Raw genomic sequence first — 14,454 nt, 5'->3', positions numbered from 1 at the left:
GACTTTGTTTTCTTTTAATATCTACAATATTCAGATAATTTGGGTTGAAGAAACCTTTTTGAAGTATTGTAGTTTAGCACGTCACTGCTACGTTAACATTTTTACATATGCATACAGCTGATCTTCGAATTTATGCTTTCTCTCTATTCCATATCTTAAAGAAAACATGAGCTGAGTAGCCCAGTGAAACGTAAACATTACGCAAGCCATTACATGCAAGATCCACTTGTCGGCCTTTGGAAAACTGCCACGACGCACAAGGTTAATTAGACGTTAAAGAAGAAATTGGCTATGAAGAAATTGCATCCAAAATATTTCAGGGTAAACCCACTGCCGCAGAACATTTCGGTTACAGTGAGTCTGCAAGGTGATACACAGTGGGGCACTGTCCAAGCTAAATGCCACATTACAGCTTTGGTTTTCACCATTTACAATGCAAACGCTGTCAAAATGTCATTACATTGAACTTATTCCAATTATACTGCATGTAGATGTTAAAACAATAACAGACATTTATATACACACAGGTTCTGGATGGTTCGTTTTGTACTACGGCTTCAAACCGAATTTGATTCCTGATGTGCAGCAGCATGTTTCATTAGAACTTAATTTTTAAAAAAAACCTTATGGTGCTATCAAAAATCAGTGCAGAACAAATAACGCGAGATAAATCCAACAGATTCCTATACTGCGGCTTTCGAGCTTTTTCTGATGTTGCATTTTTGGCAATTTCTCATTTTCAAAAGAGGTTTTCGATATTTCAGATTACATAAAGATGCCTCTTTAGGATATAAATTTCAATATCAATATCACATCTCCACAAAACAAACACAAATTTGTAACCGCAGAGTAAAAGTGTGAGATCGACCTTGATGGGTTAACGAATTTGCCCGTGTTAGAAACTCTTCATATATGGCCATCAACCAGCCCATAACTTTCAATAATGTCACAAAACAACCCGTACGTATAGATTTTTCATGGATGCCTGAATTCGTAGTTTAGCAAAAACCCTGGGCAATTTTGTAATTTGTTTTGATCCTAAAAATTGTAACGTTTTTGAATCGATTTTTAAAAGGTCAAAAATTGGGAAGAAGGTGCTATAACGTGGTTAATTGAACGAAGAGATCTCGATCACATGGTATGAATCTCAAATAATAAATCGAGTTAATTCTCTTGGACATTAATCGCCTAAAGCTTCTATCAGAAAGTGATGGTAACACAGTTACACGTCAGTGTGCAATTACGAAATATAATTTTAAATGTGCACCTGTACAGTAAAAGCTTTGGTTGAGCTTTTTTTTAGTTGATCAATGTTTATGCTACAAATATATTACATTAAAATGAAGCTCAGCATGTGTTTTGCAAACTGAATTATATCAGATGTAATGAAACCGTTCAATTTGAGTTTTTTTGCTTCATTCATACGGCACAATAAACAGTCATTGAGATGCAAAAATACATCAGTGGAAAGTAGGGTCAGTTTGTGCCCAATCATTGGAGTTTGTACAGGGAGAAAGTGCAGAAGGAATCAGCCAATCCCCTGCGCCCACAATTACTTCATACATTGTCATTGGTTCTGGTCTAAAAGTAATTAATAAATAAATCAGTGCATGGAAGACATGTATTTCATTTGGTCGAATTGGCCCTGGATGATTGGAATAAATGGTAAAGAAAACGTTACAACAGGTATGCCCATAAGCGTGTTTGTGCTAGCATTGGTACTTTTGCCACCAATGGAAGAATTATTTGCACTGGAAGACCAAAGCTAGCATGTATTGTTTCAAAATTGATATATTCTAGCTTTTAAGGTTTATTCTTTAGAGTTGTAATAACTAAAAAACCTTTGGTTTCGAGACTGCAGACATTCCGAAACCAACCAGGCTAACATTATCATTGGGAGAAGTTTATGTTAAAAATAATCCTAATTTTTAAAAAAGTACGCATTTTGCGCAGACATAGATACAGTATTGCCATTCTAGTTTTCATTCGGTACTTATGAATATGAATATGGAAACAAGTTATAGCTGTCGATATTATAGATCACACCATTGAAAGGGTTGTAAAGCCTCATGTAATGCTATTTTCGTTTTACTTTTTTATAAAGTTCTCCTGCGTTGCTTAGTGGATCTGTGGGCATTTCAAAACTATAAAAACAGCGGTAATGATCACAAATTTGAGGCTTTTACGAAATATGAACGTTTCCACTTGTTATCTTCTGAATGCTGTTTTAGTATTACAGTTAACATTAAACCTCAGGCTTTTAACATTTTAACAACATTGAAATGTACTCGGAAGTGATAAGAATCATTAAACTCTATTGCTGTGTAAAAGAGGCAACAAACGTTCTGTTTCAGTGGCTTTACAGAACCAACAGAGCAAAGTTACAATATACTTCGGTTACATTTTGTAACAAAGACTTGAGTTGTTATTTGGGTAACTGTTGGTTTTTGGTTACCCTGATAGACGGAAAAAATAACCCTTTGTCATTAAAATATTGCATTAGCATGGATATACAGTAACGGTAAGTGCTCGAAACAACAGTGACTCTGTTTATGCCTTGTTAATGCAATTTATACAAGTGGAACCAAGAACTGCTCAGTGATACTCGAGTTAGACTATTGCTTTGAAATACTCCTAAAAGTGATCTATTGCAAGAACCTTGACCAAAATCCAATGATCAAAGGAAACTGGCAAAGATTTAGTTTCTCCCTTTTCACTTGTGAATAGGAAGACCAAGGAAAGTTAATGGTCATGACATGCTTTTTGAAATGGTCGGTTATATTGATACTCTATGCTTTTTCTGTACTGTTCCCACATAAAACTAATGCCATTGTTAATGATCTAAATTGTAATGTGAATAAAGCAATCATCAGCAAATAGTGTTGACCAAGTTTAAATCTGTAAAATCTTAACTCATTGTAGTTAATCCTACTATTTATTTGTTTTCTGAAGATGTTTCCAGTAACTTTACTTCAGGTAATATAAAAACAGGGAGGTATTGCTGCAGTTATATAAGGTATTGGTGAGACCGCACCTGGAATACTGCATACAGTTTTGGTGTCCATACTTAAGTAAAGATATACTTTCTCTTGAGGCAGTACAAAGAAGGTTCACTCGGTTAATCCCGGGGATGAGGGGGCGGACATATGAGGAGAGGTTGAGTAGATTGGGACTCTACTCATTGGAGTTCAGAAGAATGAGAGGCAATCTTATTGAAACATACAAGATTGTGAAGGGGCTTGATCGGGTGGATGCGGTAAGGATGTTCCCACGGATGGGTGAAACTAGAACTAGGGGGCATAATCTTAGAATAAGGGGCTGCTCTTTCAAAACTGAGATGAGGAGAAACTTCTTCACTCAGAGGATAGTAGGTCTGTGGAATTTGCTGCCCCAGGAAGCTGTGGAAGCAACATCATTAAATAAATTTAAAACAGAAATAGATAGTTTCCTAGAAGTAAAGGGAATTAGGGGTTACGGGGAGCGGGCAGGAAATTGGACATGAATTTAGATTTGAGGTTAGGATCAGATCAGCCATGATCTTATTGAATGGCGGAGCAGGCTCGAGGGGCCGATTGGCCTACTCCTGCTCCTATTTCTTATGTTCTTATGTATTGGAGTTGGAGCAGAATGCTGCACCTACTACCTGAGATCAGTTATGTTTAACTGGTATAGAACCTTGGTTAGACCACATTTGGAGTACTGTGCACAGTTCTGGTCTCCATATTATGAAAAGGATATAGAGGCCTTGGAGATGGTGCAAAAAAGATTCACAAGGATGATACCAGAACTGAGAGGATATACTTATCAGGAAAGACTAAACAGGCTGGGGCTCTTTTCTCTAGAAAAGAGAAGGCTGAGGGGTGACCTGATAGAGGTCTTTGAGATAATGAAAGGGGTTGACAGGGTAGATGTAGAGAAAATGTTTCTACTTGTGGGGGAGCCCAAAACTAGAGGTCATCAATATAAGATAGTCACTAATAAATCCAATGGGGAATTCAGGAGAAACTTCTTTATCCAAAGAGTGGTATGAATGTGTAATGCGCTACCACAAGGAGTAGTTGAGGCAAATAACGTAGATGCATTTAAGGGAAAGCTAGATAAGCACACGTAGGAGAAAGGAATAGAAGGGTATGCTGATAGAGGTAGATGAAGTAGGGAGGAGGCTCTTGTGGAGCAACAACGCCAGCATAGACCAGTTGAGCTGAATGGTTTGTGTCTGTGCTGTAGACTCAATGTAGCTCAGTGTAATCTCTGAAATCCAGTCCCACCCTGATTCTGGGTGACATCAAAGTCAAGCAATAGGAGAACCCCCTCCACTGGATGTCGTGGGCACTTTATAAACTTAATTTTTTAAATTGTCACTGTGGATCTTCTGCGGCATTGTTCTTGGTAAGTCAGATGTCAGATGATATGGTGTTTTGTATTACACAGTTATTACTGTTGGTGAGGAAAGAGGCAGGTGCTTGTAAATTTCCATGCTCCAGATCAGGAGAAATTAGTATGAAGTGACTGCCTTTCTTTTTTAAAAAATGATTTTGACATTTTGATGTGTGTTGGACTCAAACATTTATATGCAGGAACACTTTACCACACTTTCCTAGTATTAACAAAATAGCCACCAGACAGCAGAACAATGTGCAAGCATGGCCGCATGGAGCTCTCTTCTGGCAGGCAAAGTGCGATTTGCAGCCCTCAGTATAATTCTAGTCTTGATCTGCTTTGCACTGTATAGCTATAAGTTTTAAATTGGTAGTGCAATATAACTGCAACCTAAGCTTATTGCACTCTATAGAGATCCTGAGCAGCAAAATGGTATGATGGTGGTTGATTGTATCAGTTTATTTTATGTAGAATATGAAATTTGTTCATATATAAAGAAAATAGAACTTATGGGTAGATCTCTACCTTTTAGAATTAAAAGAAAACAAAAGGAGCAGGATCCACGATTTGAGCACATGATGGAAGTGGTCTCCATCATTCTGATCAAGTGGAAAAATATGGTCAGTTTTCTCTCAGCATTTTTACTTTGGTGGCACATCCACACTTTTGGCCATCCTTCAATCATGGCCACTTTTAAACGTGGCTTCCTATGAATGCTTTCTGGAAGATGACAGTATAGACATATTTGCATTGAGCTCCATCAAATTTGAAATCCAAACTCTGAACCTGGCATCAGTCACAGAAAGATGATGGATGAGTTGCAGAATTCCACGAATGGGATCATGTTGATATTGAACTTTTGAACATCACAGTTGCATATTCTGTACATATCTCAGCTTTTTACATTAAAAGTTCTTCTAACAATACAAACAAAAGTGAAATATAATATGGTGTCTGACATGGAACATGTATTATTTTTGTCTCTTGTTACCATGTACTGTTAAAATGTTGACTCCTCATCTTTTTCAGCTGCAAGGATGTTTAGCCTTCCATGGCATACAAAGGTCCTTCTGTTGTTCCTCTTCATAGCACAAATAGCCACAAAAACTACGCCATCACCAAAAGCTGAGTTTAAGAAAGATGAAGTTTTTACAGGAGCTCTATTTCCAACCTCCACTGTACCTGCAGAAGAACTTGGTACTGATAATTCAGGTCTTTCATCTGAAAGTTCCACATTGAAGTCAACATCTCTACGTTTATTTGACACCTTCCCAACTGTGCCTCCTTTTGAAGATAATGGAAATTTTACTGTTGATTCAGACGAGTTCCTTTTTAACTGTTGTGACTGCTGCCCCCCAGTACCAGGTCAAAAAGGTGACCAGGGGAAGCCCGGCGAAGCAGGTAAAGTTGATACAGTAGTAGAAATGTGCAATAAACCCTGTGCATCCTTTTTAGAACCAGTATGTAATATCATCATTATCATGGTCACTATCATTATACTCCTGCAAAGGCTGCTATAGCTATGAAGGAACAATCTGAAAACATATAGAGGGCAATAATACAAGCGTTGGTGCTAATAGTACTACATTGCTTTGGTCACCAGTGTTCCAAATTATGGGATGCTAAGGTTTGCTAAGCACCCAGTGTACAGGGCAACTGATAAAGCAGTCAGCAAGCACCTGTGGTGCTGAGAGCCTGCATATTGTCATTATGGTCCTGAATTTAATCAAATTATCCAATAATGCACTTAATGTCTGAACAGTGGTCCAGACACAGCGCACATATGAAATATGCAATGCAGCGGACACCTGCTCCAGTATTTTTGGACCATGGTTTCTTGGGATTGATTTGCTGCCCATAGCTGGTTTGTTTCTCTTCAGCTATTTCTATGGTTCTTTGCTGTTCTCCTGTTGACTTGTTAATATATTTATCTTTATGAACAATTCAGCTTGCTTGCAGCTTCTAAGGTCGGATTCCAGCTGCCTCTGCGCCTTCCTGATCATTTGCAAGTTTTAAACAATTTCTCTTTAAGGGCGACCACTTGGCTTCTATGAATTGCTGGCACTGGATTGCAGACTCTTTGCCCCTTTGGCACTCCTAGTGCATCATACACAAAGTGCCGAGAGTGCCAAATATTTATTTGAATTAATGAGGTCAGCAGAAAGCAATATAGACATGCGTGGTGCCTAAAAAACATTGGTCCCAGCACTATTTTGCCTACATTGTACTATTAGCCCCAGAAAACAATACTAAGAGGCAAACATTCCATTCATGTTTACTGTTAGGTTTGTAATGGAATAACGTTCTACACTGATACCTGATCATGTACAATTTTCATGGTTTATATCCATGGTTTTATTCGGCAATTTTTTTAAATAAAAAATAAAAGATGTGACTGTTTATTTTGGGAATTTAAAGTGCAACTGGAAATACAAATCCATTTCTAAAATTGATTGAATTTTTAAGCTCAGGAAGATGAAAGTGCTTTTTCCACTTTTGCCACTCAGTGTCAAACACTCCCAAAGACAGATAAAACACAAATTAAATGTAGAATGAATCTTTGTTTAGTCTCCTCAATTTCAGAACAATCATCTACTGTAGTGAAAACTTCCCCATCTCGACACCACCCATCCTTGTGATCTCTTTACTGTGTTGCATTGCAGGTACTGACCTAATTTCAAAAATGTACTGTCACTGTAAGTAATGGTCTGATATGAATAGAGCAGCACAGTCACTGCAGTGTAACTGCAACCAATGTCAACTCTAACGATGCTCACCCCAGAATGTCAAACAACACACATAAGTTCATGACATCTCGTGCACATGTATGTGTATGTTAGTATGCTCAAACATCAATGTGCAAAAGTTCTGTGTCTATGAAACTCACCTCCTCCTTGAAGAGGTGTGACCAGCACCATAATGTCATAGTTTTTGCAGCAGTGTGCAAACAACATCGGTATCGCGTAAGAATTGGCAGCATCAAGAAAACATGAGTGAGATTATCAGCTTAGTGCTAATTAGTACAGAATTGTGGTAAGTTTTGTACTATGGACTTACATCTACTAAGAATTAGGTTGAATCTGTCCAGACTCCTTTTATATAGGATTCCTATAGCAGGCAGAGAGAAAGATCTTATTATTTCATGAATCTTGGTTGGACGCAAACACAGATACTAGAGATAAATCACAATATCCTTAGTCATTCTGCAACCCAGTCTTACTACATGCAATTATATATTTGTGACTGCAGTTATACCATTTATATAGAAGCTTGTGGTTACAGTGTAATATGAAAGGCAGCTGCATAAATTTATTTTAAATTTGGCTGTTCTTATGTATGAGCTACAAGTAAAAGAATCCACATTTAACACTTGTATTTAAGTAGAAATGATTTGTCATTGTGTTTTCAAATTAAAAAAATAATTGGTAAATTCAAGTTTTGATCTTCAAACAATGTGAAACTGGAAGGTCAATTTAAACACCACAGGCCGAGGCAGCTGAAGAACCAATTTGCAGTCAGCTAAGAGTTATTCTAAATTGAAAATATCATCTTTACATTTTGTACCACTATAACATATTAGTGTTCAATGTGGAAAAATATCCCAGAAAATCAAAGCAATGAGCAGTTATCAATTATAGTTCTTATTTTATTATTGATTGTGTACATCCTCTTAGGAATTTTTCTGTTCTTACATTTCAACAGCACAATTTACACAGCTAAAATCAATGTTAAAATATTCAAAATAGGAGCACAGAACTATAAAAATGTTAATTACATTTTTAAAACTTTTATTTGAAATGTGTTTTTTTCTTATTTTAACAATGCTCACAGGCTAGATTGTTTCTGATGTGCGGGGAGCAGAGTTGATGTCATTGGGAGTACCCATAATATTAGATATTCACAAAGTACAGTCTTAAATAATAAAATAATTTGAATAGTGTCAAGTATGTTTGTTGGTTCAGGATGTATTTTAATTTTGGCACAACAGTAATTTGTCACTTTTTTTTCTGGAATGAATGAAGTGGCTAAATATGCTTCTAAATATCTTGATCATGCCAACGTAAATCAAATTATCACTGCTGAGGCCAACTTTAGAGATTCTAATTCTAGGGCAAAAATACAGTTAATTTTAGATCACAGCTGAAATTTCCCAAACTGTAACTTTCAGGATACTGATGTTTGAGTTTTGGTGTGTTTTGTGTTCACTACATACAAATTATCAACAGTCATTCAGTTTTGTAAAAAGCGGGCCTCATGGATTTTGGAATTTGTATCCCCATGTCCTCTACTGAACAAGTTGAGGTATGTAAGTGATGTAAAGCCACATACAAGGGAGCAGGGAGCATGTCCCATCCAACAGTATCATCTGATATCATATTTGTCATTAATTTGTAAAAGTATGGTTTGATAAAATTCCCTGCTTAGTCTGTTTATAGATAGCATAGAGAAACATTGAGCATGAAATTAATCACATGACAATTCAACATTTATTATTTTTCATCCTTTATAGGGGCTCCAGGTGTAAAAGGAGATCAGGGGATAGCAGGTACACCTGGATCCCCAGGACTAGCTGGTATAAAGGGCTCTGATGGAGAAAGAGGTAAGCTAGATATATGTTTCCAAGATACATAATTTGACAAATTCAAACACAATATAGTTTAAAGAAGGAATCAATATAAATGGATGTTTCATATTGAAAATAGTAAAGGATTTTGTTAAAGCTTTTAAAAAAATTATTGTTGTACTTTTGATAGATGGTCCAATTTATAAAGACAAATTAAACTTTCTAAAATGATACTTAACGTATATGTTTTAAAATAAGTCATTGCTGCTGTTCAGGACCAAAAGGGGACCGAGGTCTAGATGGATTCGATGGACTTCCAGGATTTGTTGGAAAACCAGGGGAAAAAGGTATGGTAAGGTAGATGTTACTTACACATAATGAGCTTTTAATGGATCCAATCACAAGGCTAGCTTATATAGTCTAATAACATGCAGCATTAGGATGCAAAATATCAAGAATATCAGTGGCTGTAAAACATTTTAATTAGAGACATTTTGATTGTAATAGATGGCAGCACAGTAGATCAGAAAAAGGTTATTTACTATTTTTGTCTTGTTATTTATTTACATTTTGCCATTGAGAAAAGAACACTTTTATGAATAATGATGTATCTCCATCAGATATGAAACAAAATATTCAATTCACAATTTAGAATCTTACAAATGAAAGCAATCAATAATCATGAAGCAAGATAAACAAGCTTACAAGTTTAATTTTGTTCATTTAGTGCCTGCTTGTTTATCCATGGTTCCATTTTCTGGCATTTCCACCAAACTGTAACCTTCGCAGGCTGGTTCGTTGAGCATTTACCTGACCCAATGGCTGTTAATATTGTTAAATACCTACTGATGAAGAACCACGTGATGAACAGTAGAATAGAAATTTTGTCCCTTAGGGCTCAGACTTTTGGGGATCTCTGCGACACTCTTATTCCTGCACCTGGAGCTCTCTGCAGGCACTCTTCTCAGCTGTGTCCTTGTTTGGTTCTGCTTCTCAACCTCAGATACTTTTGTGCACTTGTCTTACCATCTTACACTTTCAAGCTCAGCCGATGTCCATGCAGGTCCAGACTGTAGGCTGCTCTCAGTCTCGTTCCCAGGCCCTCGCCCTGCTCTCCTCACTGAGACCGTCAGTGGGTTCCTCACACTGGCTTGTGCCTCACTTTTCTACACTCAGCCTTCTTGATTTCCACCTTGGTTCCTACTCAGCTTTTTCTCCCAGCTAATGTCTCCCTGTACTCCCTCTTGCACTTTCTTGGTTATTAAGCTCTCCACACTCACTCCTTGGTTGATTCTACTTTCTGAATATAATTCTTACACTTTCTTAATTACTCACTCTCCTGAACTCACTTCTGCTGTTCCCCTTATAGTTTCTATTCCTGCATTCACTTTTCCCACTTTCTGTGTCTGCTCCCTTTCTTGGAATGCCTCCTGTGAGATGCTCCCTCCATCTTCCTGTAATCCACAATACGCACCAGCTGACTCTGCCTCTGCCTACCTGATTCCATGAAGGAACTTTTCTTCTTCCTGCTTTTATTAAAAAAGATGAATTCCAGTTGCTCGTACTGCATTCTGTTTTTGTTGTCCTGCTTGGAACTGCTGTTACAAATGGATTAATTTATGGCATTTACCATGTCAAGTCACTGTTTTCTTTGTGTCCCTTTGTTGTTTTCTATATTTCTCCCAGTCTTCTGGATTACCACTTTTCTTGGCATTTGTGTAAATCACTTCCTTTAGCTTTATGCCATGTCTTACCTCACACGTTGACCATGGTTGGTTGACTGTACTAATAGAAGTTTTGCTCTTTAGGGGCATGCAATTGTATTGTATTGTACTAAATACTTCTTTGAACACCTCCCACTATTTTACGGAGGCTGCCGATCCTGGTACACTGTGGCAGGTATCTGGGTAACCTGCCACAGCCATTTTATAAACCCCTCCCGGGTGGGCTCCCTGATAGAGATGGGCATCCCATTAGGAGTTGGTTGAATGTATTTATTGCATCAGACAAAAAGTCTACCCATCGCATCACATGGAGCAAAAGTTAGGAACACAACTCTGGCAGGGTGACTTTAGCAGAATAGCTGGTCGCAACACCTTGTCAGTATTTTGTTCTTGACATTTACACCATTTGAGTATCAAACAAATCCTCAGTGATGTTTTTAGTTTCATGTGTAAGACCAGTCAACTCATAGTTTAGGCTTCGACACAAAAAATTAACATATATCCCAGCTCTTGAAATAGCATTTAACAACATTTTTAAAAAGCTTAATAGTTTTATACCAATTAGTTTATCAGTAAAGAGGAGTGAAAGCACTACTTTTAGAGCTTCAAATACCATATACATATCACAACATCTGTCTTTAGATTCGAATACTGCATAGGTTCAAGCTATTTTGTTTATGTAAGGATACATTTATTAATGGTTTGTGTGAACATACATATACCCTCAGTGATGCATTTAGGAGAATGTACGTATAGTGATGATGTTCTTGGTAGAAAGAGTGACCCATTTGGCTTCCATGTAGGTATTTAAGCACTTAACTTGTAATTATTTAACATCATTAATCTATGCAGGTTAGTATACTTAAAGGATGAAGAAAATCACCTAAATTCAGCTGCTGATTTAAGTAACTGAAGTGAGCTGAAGGAAGGCACAGTATTCATGCAACTGTGTGCAGCAAAACTTGATTTGATGGTAAACTCAGATTATACAAGAATCAATTCCTTCTGTAAAGAGCAGCTAGTCTCCTAACAAAACCTTTTAAACTTTCAAAAAAGTGTTCTAGAATTTATCTTTAGAACACTGTGGAGAAATATAAGTGGAAGTGGATTACAATTCAATATGCCGTTATACTGAGAAAACTGTACATTTACCAGTTGTAGAACTGCTGGTTAGAGATAGTCTGAAAGCAGACATTCCGTGTAGGACCCCCCCCCCCTCCACACACCGTTCAACAACATTACTTTCTGCTTCAGTGGCATCATGAAAGGGGATAGCAATTGTGCAGGACTCCTTATTCAAATTGCAGTTTCTGAAGCATAAAAAGGGTAACCAAAGGGAATTGAAAGACACTAGATGAAATGTGCAATTCTCTTCCTTTAGAACATTTAGGATTACAGGGCAATTCAGCAGACCATACTTTACCTTTGAGATCATATGAACATAGCTAATGTCTATGGGGACTATTTCCTTGATTAACTTTGCATAAACTGTAAGTGCCCTGCAAACCTGCAAATACTCTAGAATGATTAACCCAAAGGTTTTTAGCATCAATAATCGAGGTTTGCAAAGATTTTGAAGGTTTGCATGGTGAGTAGGTCAAAAATGATGTATTAAACTAGAAGGGCTAACAATATGCAATGGTACTTTCTATACATTCAGGATACCTTTAGGAAAACTCAAAACTCAAGAAACTGCAGAATAAACAACAGCCAAAAAAGGCTGCAAAGTTTATTTGGCAAAAGGCCACCTTAAACAAACTAAAGGAGACTAACTTGTTTAATATTGTTCAAACACTTTTGTAATAGAGAACATTTTAACAATGAAATTTGGTTCAGTGTAGGCGTATTTTTTTCTCTAATTTTCATTTAATTGCTCCTTGCTGTCTAATATAAGCTCAGGATCCTGTCTATAACTTGATTGCTGTATCTTCTGTCTGATTTTTTTCTACTTAATTTAATGCCACAGACCTCAAGTGCAATTCTTGACATGTATATAAATGCACAGCATTGATCACCTTTTTTGTATCACATACATACAAAGTAAATAAGAAAAATAAAATTAGAACATATTAATATATGACTAAATGTACAAGACAAAATGTGTAATTAAATAGCTTACTACTGCTCCTTTACTCCAGCTTAAATTATGTGTTTCAACTAACAGTAAATGAGTTGCATGTTTGTAATTGAGGTAAAATTATTCTTCTTGAAGTGTGTTTCTGAATGATTGTAATTATCATATATGCACGTCAATTTACAAGTTCTGAATAGTCAGTAAATATGCCTAATTTCTGTTGTGCTTTTTTTCAGGTGAGCAAGGAACAAAAGGCGATAAAGGGAACATTGGTTTTCCAGGATTTAAAGGAGATAAAGGAGATAAGGGAGGTCCCTGTGAAAATGGCACCAAAGGAGAAAAGGGGGAGCAGGGGGATGTGGGTAAAATGGGGTTAACTGGAGAGAAAGGTGAGAAAGGTGAGAAAGGAGATGTAGGAGAAAAAGGAGAATGTGGGGACATTGGTGAGAAGGGTGATCGTGGAGATTCAGGGGCAGATGGTGAAAAAGGTGACAAAGGAGGAAAGGGGGAGTCAGGGAATGATGGTATTAAAGGAAATGATGGATTGAGAGGGGAAAAGGGAAATGTAGGACAAAAAGGAGACAAGGGGGATCGAGGACAACAGGGACTAAAAGGGTTAGTAGGACCAAAAGGAAGAGATGGTAGTAGAGGTCTGCGTGGGCGAAGGGGTAGTCGTGGACTAAGGGGTTTGCCAGGAGACAAAGGTGAAGATACAAAAGTCATACCATTTGCATTTAGTGTGGGATTGTTGCCTAATAAGTCCTTCCCTCCAGTTGGTACCCCAATAAAATTTGAAAAAAATTTCTACAATGAACAAAATGTCTACAATCCAGAAACCGGAAAGTTCCGCTGCAGTATTGGAGGTGTTTATCTGTTTTCATACCATATGACTGTGAGAAGTAGACCTGTAAGAATTAGTCTGGTAAAAAATGGTACTCGGATCCTGAAGAGTAGAGATGCAATTTTTGGTCAAGATATTGATCAGGCATCTGGCATGGTTATTCTTAAATTAAAACCCAATGATGAAATCTGGTTGATGATAACTCGAGACTGGAATGGGATTTTTGCCAGCAATGAGGATGATAGCACATTTACAGGGTTTCTTTTGTATCCAGAGTAGGCTTTTAAAAATATATATATAATTCTGTCATTTTGTAACACACTGGAATGTGCTGTTGGTTTTAGATCTACTCCTTGCTGGGTCAATAAATGAAATAGCCAATATTTGAAATAATCATAAAAAGTGAACCTAATTTTGTTGATTTTTATTTTAAATAAACTTGACATTGTACTGAGTACATGATATTAGTCCATTAAAGCAATAAAGTCTGTGACAATATGGCATTTACTTGGTTTTCTTTATTGCAATTTTGCATTGTTAGCTTTTCAAAAGAGTAACAGAATGTTTAACAGAGGTTAAGTAAATCTTTAGTCTTGATCTTAACCTATATGTGGTTTGAAGAAAAATGTTAAAATAATAAACTAGTATAGTGCTAATGCTATAATGTTGGTATGTGGAATCATCTAGGCAGATTTCCTAGGGACTGTTCTGTTGACAATACATTGTTAAGAATAATAAATGCTTTGTTTCATAATGCTCTTTAATAACACTGGCTTTTAACAAATTCAATTTCAATTTGAAAGAGTATGACCCATATTTGCCACTAACCATATTAAAGCCTTTGGATTATTTAAATCTTTATTCTTAGTGT

The 14,454-nt window shown here is 36.9% G+C and overlaps 1 protein-coding gene across 1 annotated transcript; it reads left to right on the top strand.

Moving 5' to 3' along the window:
- The first annotated feature begins 1,649 nt into the window (after window positions 1–1,649).
- otol1b (otolin 1b) lies at window positions 1,650–13,862 on the top strand. The gene is made up of 5 exons (XM_067994668.1): window positions 1,650–1,686; window positions 5,410–5,781; window positions 8,891–8,980; window positions 9,220–9,291; window positions 12,979–13,862. Exons 1-5 carry the CDS (start codon window positions 1,650–1,652, stop codon window positions 13,860–13,862), a joined length of 1,455 nt encoding a protein of 484 aa, XP_067850769.1.
- The last annotated feature ends 592 nt before the right edge of the window (window positions 13,863–14,454 follow it).

This window comes from Heptranchias perlo, chromosome 13 (genome assembly GCF_035084215.1).
Source record: "Heptranchias perlo isolate sHepPer1 chromosome 13, sHepPer1.hap1, whole genome shotgun sequence".
NCBI lineage: Eukaryota > Metazoa > Chordata > Chondrichthyes > Hexanchiformes > Hexanchidae > Heptranchias > Heptranchias perlo.
This window is presented reverse-complemented; position numbering and strand designations above follow the sequence as displayed.

What these genes read in the sequence shown, in the direction of transcription:
- otol1b (XM_067994668.1), top strand. Translation starts at nt 1,650, where the DNA reads ATGATTGGAATAAATGGTAAAGAAAACGTTACAACAG. An exon ending in GGGGAAGCCCGGCGAAGCAG is followed by an intron (nt 5,782 to 8,890) that starts GTAAAGTTGATA and finishes CATCCTTTATAG; the next exon opens with GGGCTCCAGGTGTAAAAGGA. An exon ending in TGGAAAACCAGGGGAAAAAG is followed by an intron (nt 9,292 to 12,978) that starts GTATGGTAAGGT and finishes GCTTTTTTTCAG; the next exon opens with GTGAGCAAGGAACAAAAGGC.